This window comes from Galeopterus variegatus, unplaced genomic scaffold (genome assembly GCF_000696425.1).
Source record: "Galeopterus variegatus unplaced genomic scaffold, G_variegatus-3.0.2 Scaffold287, whole genome shotgun sequence".
Taxonomy (NCBI): Eukaryota; Metazoa; Chordata; class Mammalia; order Dermoptera; family Cynocephalidae; genus Galeopterus; species Galeopterus variegatus.
Window position 1 is genome coordinate 740,913 of NW_007726398.1, and position 14,341 is coordinate 755,253.

The 14,341-nt window shown below is 34.7% G+C and overlaps 1 protein-coding gene across 1 annotated transcript in view; it reads right to left on the bottom strand.

Annotated features, from left to right (window-relative positions):
- SESTD1 (SEC14 and spectrin domains 1) overlaps positions 1-14,341 on the bottom strand; it is a 42,145-nt gene that overhangs the window by 23,363 nt on the left and 4,441 nt on the right. Inside the window, exons 3-4 of the mRNA XM_008567050.1 lie at positions 13,472-13,527; positions 10,862-11,073 (exon numbers count right to left, since the gene is read on the bottom strand). Coding sequence (XP_008565272.1) covers positions 10,862-11,073; positions 13,472-13,527 — 268 coding nt within the window. The remainder of the gene's footprint in view (positions 1-10,861; positions 11,074-13,471; positions 13,528-14,341) is intronic.

The following is a 14,341-nucleotide window of genomic DNA, read 5'->3' on the forward strand; positions in this document are numbered from 1 at the left end:
GTCACGAAAAAAAAAAAAAAATTGATCAATAATAAGATATGAGTAAAGTTGATTAAACATATACTTCCTGAGGCCAAGATTTGATCTGAAGGTCAGGATGTTTATTCTTTAAATGAATGCCTTATGGCTTAAGATAACATCTGTAGCCCCTCTCCTTTAGTTGTCTTTGCAGATAACAAACCACTGCAAGCTCGCTTTGAAGTCTGTATACCTCCAGACTCAAAGGAGCCAAGGAGGACCTTAGACAGAATGCCAGAAATAATTACATGGACCTCACCACTGACCAATCAGATTTCCACACAACTCCTGGCACCCCCACTTGTGATTTTGCTCTATAAATGCTTGTGATTTTAAGTGGTCAAGGAGCACAAGGTCTTTAAGCCTCTTTGGCTGCCATCGTGCTCCTCTGAATGGCCATCCAAATAAATGCTAATCTTTAACACTGTAAACTTTGATGTGCGAGACTTCTTGGTCATTTGGGCAGCAGATGACAGACCTCTCTTGGTTTGGTAATAATATTACTTAGTAAGATATTTGAAATTCCAATTTTCATCAGGTTTTCAAGGGAACAGAATCAGATAGTTAAAAAAAGATCAAATTTTCGTGTAGAGGGAGAGAGAATTTTGTTAACTCTTCGCCCACAACCACATATACTCTGAAACTACATAGATACTGTGAAGTAATTTTTAACAGGAAAAAATAATATTACCAAGCTTTATCTGTTACTAAATTAGAATAAAGAATTCAAGAATAGATGTATACCCTAAATCTAAACTTAAGATAGCTCTCAAGGAATGAGTGAGGGTATCTGTCGGCATAATATTTTAGAGCCAATGGACAGACTTACCTTAGAACTTTATAACAGAGCAGTGCAGATGCACAGTGCTGGGAAAATAGAATAGTTTAATCAGGTCCCCTCACCTCAGGTCCAGTTGGGTGTGGTGCAGCACATTCTTAGTAAACAAATTGTGTGTATGGGTGGAGTTAGCGTGCATGCGCACCAATGTATCTTTTTAGTTTTGTTGCTATTCTGGTGTTTTCGAGAGTTGTGTGGAGTAGTGGCCCTGAACTGCTGGTTGGCAGAGAGCTCACATCTAAAAATAAAGCATGTTTACTTTGCAGGCAGCTGCTCATTTTTCTTTGGACTTTGCCAGTAGCAGTTAAGTTTCTCTTTGGACTGCCTAGTTCTCAGACATGTGTGTGTATGTGTGTGTGTGCATGTGTGCTAAATAAAGACTACTCTTTCTTTACCTACGTCTCTAAGGACCTTTTTTCCGGTTACCTAGCTCGTAGACCTGTGTGTGAAGGGTTTGTGACCCAGTCTGGACAACAGGCTTGAGGGGTCTGTGAGCTCCAGACCCAGCCCTAGCTCTACACGCAGTGTGTTTGCTATTGCCACATTATTATTCATTTTAAATCGAATAGCTCACATATCCTTATCTATTATAACTCTATAAAAGTACCATCCCATCATGAAAAATTATGTCTATTTCCTTCCATTAATTTTTCACATGCATAAAGGTTTTCATATACTTCTCCAGATTTAGGTGCTACAGCAAATTCTCATAAATAAAAGTAGTTTATATACTGTGGTTTTAACTTAACATTAAACTATAATACTACTATTACATCTGGGCACAAGGCTAATATCTAGAATATATAAAGAACTCCTACAACTCAACAACAACAAAAGAAAATAACCTGATGTGGCTATAGTTATTACAATTTTAATTTTCAATGGTTTTGCAAACCTCTTTTTTAAGACCAACCCCCCTGCCTGCCTGCCTCTCTCTTATCCATCTAGCCAATCGACCAACCAACCCACACACTATTATTAAGAGCTAAGTAATGTACTACACCTCAAATAACTATTATACCTGCAAGTAAGACTCTGATTTTCTATTGTTGGGCATGTAGAATGTTTCCAATTTCCATCAATTCCAAGTAATTTTGTGATGAGCATACACAGCAGTTATATATAGCATTTTTTGTTAATTTTGTGTTGTCTTCCTAGGAAAAGTTTCCGATAGAAATCTTTTTAGATCCAATGATGATGCAATGCTGATATAGCTGTTATTATACATTATAAAATTTGTCTCTAAAACACTTGTTTCTGTCTGAAACACTCAAGTAATAAGAGTTTTAACTGTACAATAACCTCTGCAACATATACATTTTTAAACACTGATTGTTTAAAAAATACTTCTGCTAATCAAAAAACCAGAAATCTCTCCATGTATTTTTTTAAATATTAGTGAGATTGAATACACTGCAAATGTTTGTTTATTAAAGGTGTATGATCTTCTTTTGTAATTTATCTCTTCACCCTCTTTGTCAATTTATGTTCTATTGTCTTAAATATTAATACATTAACTTCTATCTTCTCTTTATAAGGATTAATGCTAGAGAGCAAAACTCAAAAACAAGTCAAAGTATTACTGCTGAATCACTAGAATAGCCTTAAGTGCTGTAACTTTCTTCTGGCTAAGCTCTGTCTTCAGAGTGCTAAGTTCATCTGCAAAACTCTATTGTCAGGAGCTCTTTAGAATGCAATGGGTTGTTCCTCAACATCTCCACTTTTTCTGCTTTAGTCTTTTATATGAGAAGCACATGATCTCTCCTGTTTTCAAAGCTCTCCTGTCCAGGCTTTCCCAAACTGTCCCGGGCTGGTTTATTATCAACACCTCTTTCACAGGCTCCTTCCTAAAGAGCATTTGATAAATGAATGAGTGGAATTTCAGAAATACTGAAGATTCTACCCAAGCCAAATTATCATTCAAGGATGACAGCAAAATGAAGATACTTTCAGATATGAAAGGAATGAAGTTTAGCACACACAAACCCTTTCTGGGAGGAAAGTGACTCAGAGAGTGCTAAGAGAAAGAAAAATAAATCCATGAAGGAAGAAAATTTAAAATACAAGAAATGATACTGAAGAAAGAAACTAACAAAAGGTATAGTTAGCCTATATGAAGATGAAAAACATGGCTATAAATTTAACAGACCTTAAGAAAGAACTATGAAAAAGAGGCAAAAATATTAAAAAGATTCCTAATAGCAACAATACATAGGCAACAATAGACAAATGGGACTAAATCAAATTTATACACTTCTGTGCAGCAGGAAAACAACCAACAGAGTGAAAAGACAACTTACAGATTCAGGGAGAAAATAGCTGTAAGCCATGCATCTAGGTAAGAAATTAATATCTACAATATATAAAGAACTCCTACACCTCAACAATAACAAAAGAAAATAATATGATTTTAAAAAATGGGCAAAGGACTTGAATAGACATTTCTCCAAAGAAGTGTACAAATGGCTGATAAGCACATGAGAAGATGCACAACATCACTAACCATCAGGGAAATGCAAATGGAAACCACAATGAGATATCACTTCATACTGGTTAGGATAGCTACTATCAAACCAAAAAACACCAAAAAATCAAAAAAACCCAAAAGGTAAGTGCTGGCAAGGATGTGGAGAAACTGGAACCTTTGTGCACTGCTGTCAGGAATGTAAATGGTGCTGCTATTCTGTACTGAGGAAAACAGTACAGAAGTTCTTTAAAGAAGTGATCAGTAATCTCACTTCTGGGGATATTTCCAAAAGAACTGAAAACATGATTTCTAAGAGATATTTACATACCCATGTTCACTGCAGCATTATACACAATAGCCAAGAGGTGGGAACAACCTAATGTCTTTCAACAGATGAATGAATAAAGAAAATGTGGTATACACATATGGGATAGTTAATTTTAGGTGTCAATTTAACTGGATTAGGGAATACTTAGACAAATGACAAAGCATTTCTTCTGGGTGTGTCTGTGAGAGTGTTTCCAGAGGAGATTGGCATATGTGTCGGTGGACTGAGGGGTGAAGATCTGCCCTCAATGTGGGTGGACGCCATCCAATCAGCTGGGGACTCTGAAAGAACAAAAAGGGCAATGGGAAGGCGATTCTCTTGTGTGGTTTCCCTTTCTCTCTCCTGGAGCTGGGACACTCTCCTTCTCCGGCCCTTGGACATGAGAACTCAAGCATTCTTGCCTTTGGACTCAAGTACTTACTCCAGCCATCCGCAGGTCCTCAGACCTTTGGCATCAGACTGAGAGCTATACCATCAGCTTCCCTGGTTCTGAGGCTTTTGCACTTGGACTGAGCCATGCTACTGGCATCCCAGGTCTCCAGTTTGCAGACAGCCTGTCGTGGGACTTCTTAGACTCTAATTGTTTGAGCCAATTTCCCTAGTAAATCCCCTCTCATCTTTCTAATCTAATCTATCCATCCTATTGGTCCTGTCTCTCTGGAGAACCCTGACTAATACAACAAGCGATGGGAATATTATTCAACCATAAAAAGAATATATTGTCATATGCTACAATATGGATGAACCTTGAGGACATTGCACTAAGTGAAATAAGTCAATCACAAAAAGACAGTGTATGGCATGATTCTACTTACATGAAGTATCTAAAGTCAAACTCTTAAAAACATAAAGTAGAATAGTGGTTGCCAGGGGTGGGATATGGGGGAGGGAGGTATTATTCAATGGGTACAGAGTTTCAGTTTTCCCAGATGAAAAAGCTGTAAAGATCTGTTGCACAACAATATGCATACAGGTACTGCACTGTACATGGTAAATTTTATGTTATGTTTTTACCACAATAAAAAAAAAGTTCGAAATGACTTTTATTAAAAAAAATATATATATATTTTCTATGAGCTATCTTTGGAGGGGGTGGGGTACTAGGATCTTGTTTATCCCTGTTAGCCTGCAAAATGTATTGCCCTTTCACAAAGAGACAGACAAGCAGTTTGGTCTAGAGAAAGCAATAAGCATGAGTCTGGATTCTTAATTCTAGTTCTGCTCCTACTAGTGGGTCTGAATTCTGACTCTGCTACTACTAGTTGAAAGACTTTTTAGTTCCTCATCTTTAAAATGGTGTTAATGACACCTCCCATACAGGGCTGTGGTCAGGATTATACTCGTCACTGTATGTGAGACATTCAATACAGTAAATGATACTTACAATGGTTAGCATCTTTGCTTTTCCTATTTTTTTCTGTAGCCTAGCTCCATTCTGTCCACACACTCTTTATGTTTGTCTCACATCTGAGTTTTATGATAAGATCCCAGTGTTTCCTAAGGAAGTCCCTGAATTAACTGTTGTATCCAGCACGTTAAAAAAATGGAAATAAAAAGAATAAGTTTTAAGAAAACTTAGGTAAACATTCTAAAACCATTTTTTATTTCCTTTTTGGGAATCAACTGCTTCTCATTTATTATTATGTGTTATGAATATGGATATAGAAACACTGAGATAAAATGACTTTAAAGTATTTTAAATAATTAATGTAATAAATGATTTCACTAGAAATTTCTAAAGTCTAATTTTTAGAGTGGAGTAAAAGCATCTCAAAAAACTTTTGGCTAATTATGCATTATTTATATTGTTTTTAGAAACTTAAGACACCACCATTCAAACATTTAGACTTTGATTTTAGAATATTCTAGAAACAAAAGAAGCAGGTTAATATAAATCATGACTAAGTGGGGGAAAACAATTCATTAGCATGGAACTTTCAAAGAGCCATAAATTTGAAAATAAATTTTAAACAAAGCAAAGACATCTCTTTGCCACAAAAAAAGTTACAGTCTAGTGCACATATAGCTCTAATGTATGCTGAAGGTAATTTCCCTTAGTATGCAACATCAGTAATGGAGACACAGTAAATGTATGACTACTTCTAATAAAAATGATGCAAATTGAGGTTGATGCCCCAGTAAACAAATCTACTTAAATGCATTGATGATGGCAGTTTGCCAAACTAGGTTATAAAACTTAATTTCAATCAGGACATCTTGCTCAGTCAATATGAATATTAACTCATTACAAAAATAGTTCTATGCCCAATCCATATCAACATGACTCCTTAAAAGGTTATATTTATATGCAAAGCATAAACTTGGAGATGTGCTCTTTTTAAAATCTATCATGACAAATATTTGCACAGGCCCAAAATGCTTGTGACTATCCACACCCTTCTTTCATGGCCAGGCTGATTTCTAAAGACTGCATGAGAGAATATCTGGAAGTATGCAAGGTCAAATCAGGCAGAAGGACATGCGTTTGACCTGTAGAGAGCATGAAGAACTGAGAACATAGCCTCCAGCTGTATACTTATGCAACTCAGAGTGTATTGTACCTAGCGTCTAAGGTTCCTCTCTACAAGGGAAGAAAAGCACACAGATGATTTTAGAAATAACATTTGCAGTGTTGGCAGTAATTACTGCCACAATAAATAAAGAGAATAACAATAGCATATATTCAGTGAAGTGGCAGTGTCTCCTACCCAGAAGCAAGTGAAACCTAATTTTTAACTGTTATAGCAGCAGCAGCATGGGAACCTTTGTATACCACATGAAGTCTGGTGCTACCAACTTAAACTGTGGGGAATAAGTGACTGATAGCTATCATGGTTATTACCTATCATATAGATTATCTATCAGAGCTATTTATTCCTCTTGTATTATGTTTTCAGGGTTGAGTCAGTAAAAAAAGAAATCTGGAACAATTCAATTTTCACTGATTTAACACAAGCAGAGATATTTAACTTTGTGATTATCTTTATATAAACAACAAAAAAGTGACATTTTCTTCAAATTTGCAAAATTGAAGACAGTATAGTTCAAGCTTTGTGCAATCAACATATGATCCATATGTTTCTACACAGTTAAATTTAATTAATCATTTTGGCAAGAGAAATAGATCTTTCCTTAAAATGTGACCTGTGAAAAACAGTTGCAGGAAACACGATATGGGTAATATTAATGTTATAACCAATTCACTTGGAAATAACTCTCATAAAGAAAATTGAATTGTAATGAAGTTTACCCGTTTTTAGCAATGATTTTGTTGCCATCACCATTATAAAAATCATCATCATCTCCCTTCTCCAGTTTCTTCCTTATCCAATAGAACTGGTCCATCATTTTAAAACACATTTGCCAATACATTAACTCCTTTACCCCTCTGTCTTTTGTCATACCCATTTACCCCATTTAGCAAAGCACAACCCATGTTCTCTGTGCCTGTACCTCAACAACCAGCCACAAATTGTCAGGGTCTCACAAAAGGCCAGAAAGATTCCACCATAAATTTAAGATTAACACTACCAAAATATACAACTACATTTCCCAGAAAGAAAATTTTGAATCACCTCCTTTCAAACCCATGTATCCTCTTCAACCACAAAGCAGATGGCCTTTTTCTCTCATTTTACAGAAAAACACATCATACAGGAACTCCTTCATCTTCCTGATGCCCAACTTACACATGAAGGCATCTCCGAATTCATTCTAGCATGCTTCCTCCTGCTACAATGGAGGAGTTACCTCTCTTCCATTCTAAAACTAATTCCTTTGATTGTGCTTTTTTTTTTTTTTTTTTTTTTTTTTTTTCAATGACAGATCTCATTGCCCAAGTTACCTTTGAAGCCATAGACTTCTTTACTGGTACTATACTCAGAGAATAAAAATGTACTACCATTTGGCTAAATAAATAAAGCCATTAAGGTTTATTTTTCTTTTTTTTTCTTCCTTTTTGTCTTTTTTCGTGTCCGGCAACGGACCGCAACCCTCAGTGTCACGCCAGTACCGGACCGGGACCGGCAATGGGATCGCAACCCTTGGTGTTGCTCCCATACCTCGCTCAGCCAGTGAGCAGGAACCGGTCTGTATGTGGGATCCGAACCCTCGGCGGGAGCGCCACCACACTCCCAAGCGGCACACTGTAGCAGTGCGCCACCGGGCCGGCCCCTTTGATTGTGCTTTGGATTCCATTTACTTCCACCTTGTCAGGAACCTGATAGTATTAATTATTCCTTCTCTCTCCTATCTTCAACCAGTCCCTCCAAACAGATACTTCCCATTAGCCTTTAAACCTCCTCAGTTTCTCATATTACAGAAAAACAAAATAAAACAAAACAACTATACTTATCCCCTGTGTGGGATGAATTGTGTCCCCTTCTCCTAAATGCATATGTTGAAGTCCACCCCCAGTACTTCAGAATGTAACCATATTTATTTAGAGATAGGGTCTTTAAAAAGAGGTAATTAAATTAAAATGAAGTCATTAGGGTGGGCCCTAATACGTGACTGATGTCCTTATAAGGAGATGAAATTCAGACGCAGTACAGAGCGAAGACAATGTGAAGTCAGGGGGAAGATAGCTATTGGCAAGTCAGGGAGGGATGCCCAGAACACAGCTTCCCTTGCAGCCTTCAGAAGGAACAAATCCTGCTGACACCCTGATCTCAGATTTTTAGCCTACAGAACTGTGAGAAAATAAAATAAATTTTTATTGCTAAGCATCTAATCTGTTTGTTATAGCAGCCCTAGCAATCTAATACAATTCCTTTTCCACCATTTACAGCCATTATTCTGTTTCTCATCTTTCCTTCAGAGACAAAATATTCCACCTGTTGTCTCTACTCATTGATTCCTTCACCACACCTCCCTCTCATGCCTGAATTCATGCCAACGTGGCTCCTGGCCCTGCCACTCCATGACTTTCATCTTCTGTGTTCTAATGGCCAATTTAAGTCCTTTCATTCAGTCTTTCAGCAGCATTTGACAGAGGTCCCAACTCCTTCCCTGACATGCTTTCTTCCCTTGGTTTCGATGACACGGAACTCTTGAGACTTTTTTCCTTTATTTCTGACTAGTCCTTCCCTGCTTTCTTTTAAAAAAGGAAAAAAGAAAAAGGAAAAATTATCTTCTTTAATCCTTGTAACAATCTTATTAAGTAGGTATTATTATAATTGTTGTTGTAGTTATTATTATCCTCTCTTTACTGAGGAGAAAACTAGGACATGGAAAGGAACTAGGACTTTCTTCCCAAGGTCAAGGGGCTTGGAAGTGGTAGAAGAGGGTGGACCCAGATTATGTGAGTTCAGAATCTGAGTTTCATACTACTATGCTATTCCATCTTTGTGTTTTTCAAAGATAATATCAAGCTAATTGGCTAAAGCTTATCTAGCTTTAATACAAACTATTTTAACTTACAAATAGAGTACAAAGGAAAAGTCACATATAATTAGTGTATGCTCAGAAATCTCTAGTTTATATTGGTTATCATGGAATAAAGCCTAAATCCTTTTGCATGGAATTCAGTATCTTCCATGAACCAACTCCTTCCTTCCCTTCAAGTCTTTTTTCCCATGACATCAAGGGTCATGAACTAGACCAATTCTGTAGGCCGATTTTGGCCTACAACCTGATTGTGTAAATTAAGTTTTATTGGAGAACTTCACACACATTTGTTTTCATAATGTCAAAGTCAACAATGGTCTGCTCTTGCACTTCAAAGGCAGAGTTAAGTAGCCATAGTTGCAATAAAGACTGTATGGTCCACAAAGCCTAAACTTGGCTTTTCTCACAAAGTTTACCAGCAACTGAACTAGATCCCTAGAGTAGTTCAATAGAAATAAATATAATAGCTACCATTAATTGAGTGCTAGGTTTTTTCCAAACTTTCAAAAAAAGTATTTCAAAAAAAAAAAAAGCCTTTCAAAAGAAGTATTGTTATCTTTGATTCAATTAACAAAAGAAAAAAGATAGAGAAAGAAAGAAAGAAAGAAAGAGAGAGAGAGAGAGAGAAAGAAAGAGAAAAAGAAAGAAAGAAGACAGAAAAAGCAAGGCTCAGGGATGTGAAGTAATGTGACGAAGATCACACAGCAGTGGAGGAAGTGGGATCAAGACCTGCTCTTTGATGCTGCTGCTCTATGACTCAAAAACGTCATAAACGTCCCACTGTGCCTACTTCTTCCCTTTTCCTTCAACACAGCTTGGGATTTCATGCTGCCACTGTTTATGCAAGCTATTCTTTATCCTCCACAAAATGCCAGTTCTCCTTTAAAACCTGTCACTGCTTTGTGCAATCTTACACATTCTTGGAGGACTAGCTCAAATGCTATTTCCCCCCCTAAGTCTTCCCACATAACCCACATCATCCTTCTTATAAATGCCCATAGCACTTCAGTTATGTCCTCGTGACACTTAATGCTTTCTCCCCTTAAACTTATTGATAGCAAAAACCAAATCGACCTTTAAATGCTATAAAAAACCTAGCACAATGCCTTCCACATTATAAACATTTAATAAATATTTATCTAATGAATAAATAAATCTAGATAAAAATGTTGGGATATTTCTAAATTGTATTTTTTAAATAAAATATTTAAAGATTTATTTTCTTAATTATTCAAGAGATAAAAAACCAGAGTGTAATCTAAATAATAGAAATGTCTTCTTTTAGTATTTTTATAAATTTGATTTAGAAAATTGACAGAAATCAATTTAAAAAAAACAAAAATTCATAAGAATTAAATATATTTAATATTTTCTATCAGTACTGTAAAATAATAAATTTAATATCAGAATTACTTGCATCACATATATTATTTGGCTAGGATAGAAAAACTCTTCTGATAATGCCCAAATTAACGAAATAACTAAAGAGTTATTGGAAATTAAGTATAAATCAAATATCAACAATCCAATGTTATTTATTGCAAGAATACATTGAGACAACTGATAAAGTTTCCAACAACTAGGTATTTTTAAAGTTCATTCTGTTAGAGTGAGCTGAAGGCTTGATGTCATCACTGTAGAAATAATACAATTTTAATGCAAATACTAGTTGTAAAAAGGTACATGATTAAAAATAGTTTGCCTAAGGCTCTCTAAACAGTGCAGATAAAAGTTAGTAAAAAGTCAGTCATGCAGTAGAAATTATCAGGAAAAAAACATTCAGAATTTTAAAAAGGTAAATATATTCAAATCAGACACCTACCTGCATTACCTTCTGCTGAATCTCTTCTAACTGTGTGCGCTTACTACGTTGCCTACAAACTTCCTGGTAACGGGTATATTGCTCTCGGAGAGAATCTAATAATTTCATAACCTGTGGCTGTGCAAGCAGTTCATCATCCATAGGTGACCATGAGACCCCTCCATCTGAGCCATTAAATCGACGCTGCTGTAATTCGGATAACAATTCATGACCTTTACAAATGAAAGATACTTGTAATTAATATCCATAAAGAAACAATTCTTACTTCTCAATTCTAGTCCCTTGTTTTTAAAACCTGTCTACCTACCTTACCTACCTACCAGCTCATAAGCACTGAAATGCAATTTAAAAGTTTACATATCACAATAAATAGAAATACTGCATATATACATACATGCACATATATACTATATATACACTACATGTACTAGATAGTACATTAAAATGCCATATCATTTATCATAAATATACATACCATATATAAGCTATACTACATAGTAAATATATTATATATATGGTGTATATATATTTTCTATCTGTCTATGTTATTACTGAAATCATTACTCAGCAAATCAATCTGCTTTTTATGTAGAGAAAAATTAGACTCTGGGATTTCTGTCTGATGGTACTAATTCAAGCAATATGTTGTAGGATTTCAGTATTAATACATATTCTCAATCACAGCACTTAAAGGAAAAGTTGACAGTGTAACAAACATGATTAAAGGGGAAAGTTTTTATTACTGGTATAAAATGATATTTAAATAATCTCTATTTACAGGAATCTCAGCAATATAACTATGAATCATGAAGGGCTATACAAGGGTAAAAACTACATTGAATGTGATTCCATTACAGCAAACACATATAAAGTCCAATCATACATGAGAAATTAAAATTGTAGAATGTGCAACATCTAAAGCTATAGGTATATGAACAGTTTTAAGAGTAAATAAGTTAAAAAATATTTTTTCAAGATAAAGCTACTCTAATTATGATTTAGATGCTAAAACAATACACACATATTTAAATTCTCTGTCTTTATTCAGGAAAATATCTTAAGTTACAATAGTTTTCAGTATATAGAAACAGAACTTTTATTATGGTTTGAAGGTATTTCCAATTTTTTAAAAAATATCAAAGATTGTTCTAAACCTCTCCATTTTATTCTCTCTTTCAATCCCTACTTTAAGAGTTAATAGCATATAAAATAGGACTTAGTGGCTGGCATATATTTTAAAATACAAATTTTAAAAGCTTCTTAATTCAACATTTAAAATAAGAAGCTTTCAAAATGTTAAATATATACATGGAATTAAATTTTAAATCTAGAGTGGTATTTTTACTGACAGTCTACTATACCTTCTAAATACATAATTTAGAGATTAGAAGTATTTCTTTGTTCTCAATGGAAATAAGATGTATATCATACTAGAAAAACTTAGGACATCTGAATCAATACAACAAAAATATTCAGAATTTCTTTCTTTCTTCTTCATTATATTTTCTAACTGGAAAAACAAAATAAAAACAAAACACCCGTTTTAAAGATTTGTGCAACTTTTTTTATTCATAAAAGCTACCAATATCAGAATATATTACTTTTTCAACTTTGACAATTGTCACCCTTAATGTTTTCCTCGTGGATACCATTTTCATTAGAGAAGCAGAACAACATAATGATTTCAAAGAACATACTTGGAAACCAAACAGCCTGGTTTAACTCTCACCTCTAGCATTTACTAGCTATATAACCTGCTTAAGTTACTTAAATTTTTTATGCTTCACTTTCCCTATCTTAAAATTGGGATGATAATAGTACCTGTTTCACAGGATTATGGTGAAGAAGAAATTAGATAATATAGAAAGTACTTAGAAAAGTGTGTGTAAAACAGTAGAATTAGAATTATGAGCTGTTACTAGAAAAAAAAATTATTAGAAACAAAATTAAGGTATTTCCACTAAAAAAAATTCCAATTTGTCCTCCTAGAATTTATGAAACTACTACTAGCAATATCTGGGCTGCAAGATACATATCAGGCAGCACTGAGTCTATGTGCGAGGCCAATGCAAGGTGCTCAGTGTTTTTACATAGATTACTGTAAAACGGTATAGCTAGTGGCTTTGCATTTAGACCTCTTATGAGCTATGGTAATACTGCATAATGGTTACTTGATCAAATAACTATTTATTTTATATCTCTAAGCCTTGGCTTCCTCAAGTACAAAATAGAGAAAATAATACTAAATATCTCAAAGGGTTGTTAGAAGAATGAAATATGAAAATACATAAAAATACAATGCCTGGCACATAAAGAGTATTCAATAATTCTCATAACAACTCAACTAAATAGAAATTTTTACCTTCATTTTACAGATAAGGAAATAAACCCAAGTATTTCAAGGGAGAAATAACATTATTAAAATTTTTAAAATAGTATAAAGTATATTAATACAATGTTCAGTTAAACCAAAAAGCAGTTTGAAAATTTCCCTTTGAGTTCCTACCACAAGTACCACATTAATGCTGAATCAACGTTTATTTAATAAACCAATTAATCCAATTGGTTTAATGGATTATTATCACTAATAAACATGTTTTTTCATATTACCTGTCTGAAGAACTGTTTCAGGATCAACAGATGGAAGAAATTTTAAATCCACAGACCTGGCAAGCACCAAAAGAGTAATTTTTAAAAGCTATATTTTTACCCATATAACCTCCTCTATTTATACATATCAAAACAGGGGCACACAAGTATGAAAATCAAAAGCATAATATTCCATCATGCTAATTTATCTTAAGCATAAGGAAGCCCATTATAGAAAATTAAATACTAGTAGCCAGAGAAATACCAATGTGATAAATCATAAAACATACTACTTAGAAAAAGTTTATTGTTACTTATTACAGTACTATTTTGAATATATTGAAGGATTCCATTTTAGTATTTACCCACTGAATATCTGTTTCAAAATAAAATTTGTAACTATATAGTAACCCAGAAATGTAACATTACAAATCCATGTAGCCATCCTCCAATCAAAAGTTTATCTATACAGCTACCTTTGAGAGCTGCAAATATTCTCTCTGATATTCCAGGTTTGTTTGTGTGTACGTGTATGTGGGTCCTAGTGGTTGTACTCTCTTCCCTATTCTAATTGTTTCTTGTGCTGTTGGATCTCTGCTTTTATTTTCTTAAATTCATATGGGAAAGAGAAGATGAAGGAAAGATAGGGGATATGGCAAACCAAAGCCAAGGAACATGATCTTGTGCTAAATACTTTACTTCTTGTCAACCGATCTAGGCCCTTACCTCTTGTCTAGCCTAGATGCCTCCTGAGGATTGACATAAAAAAAGTTGATGAAGATATGCAAGAGGAGGGACTTTATTATCTTGGGTTTAAAAGAAACTAAACTTGGGCCGGCCCGGTGGCGCACTGCTATAGTGCGCCGCTTGGGAGCGTGGTGGCGCTCCCGC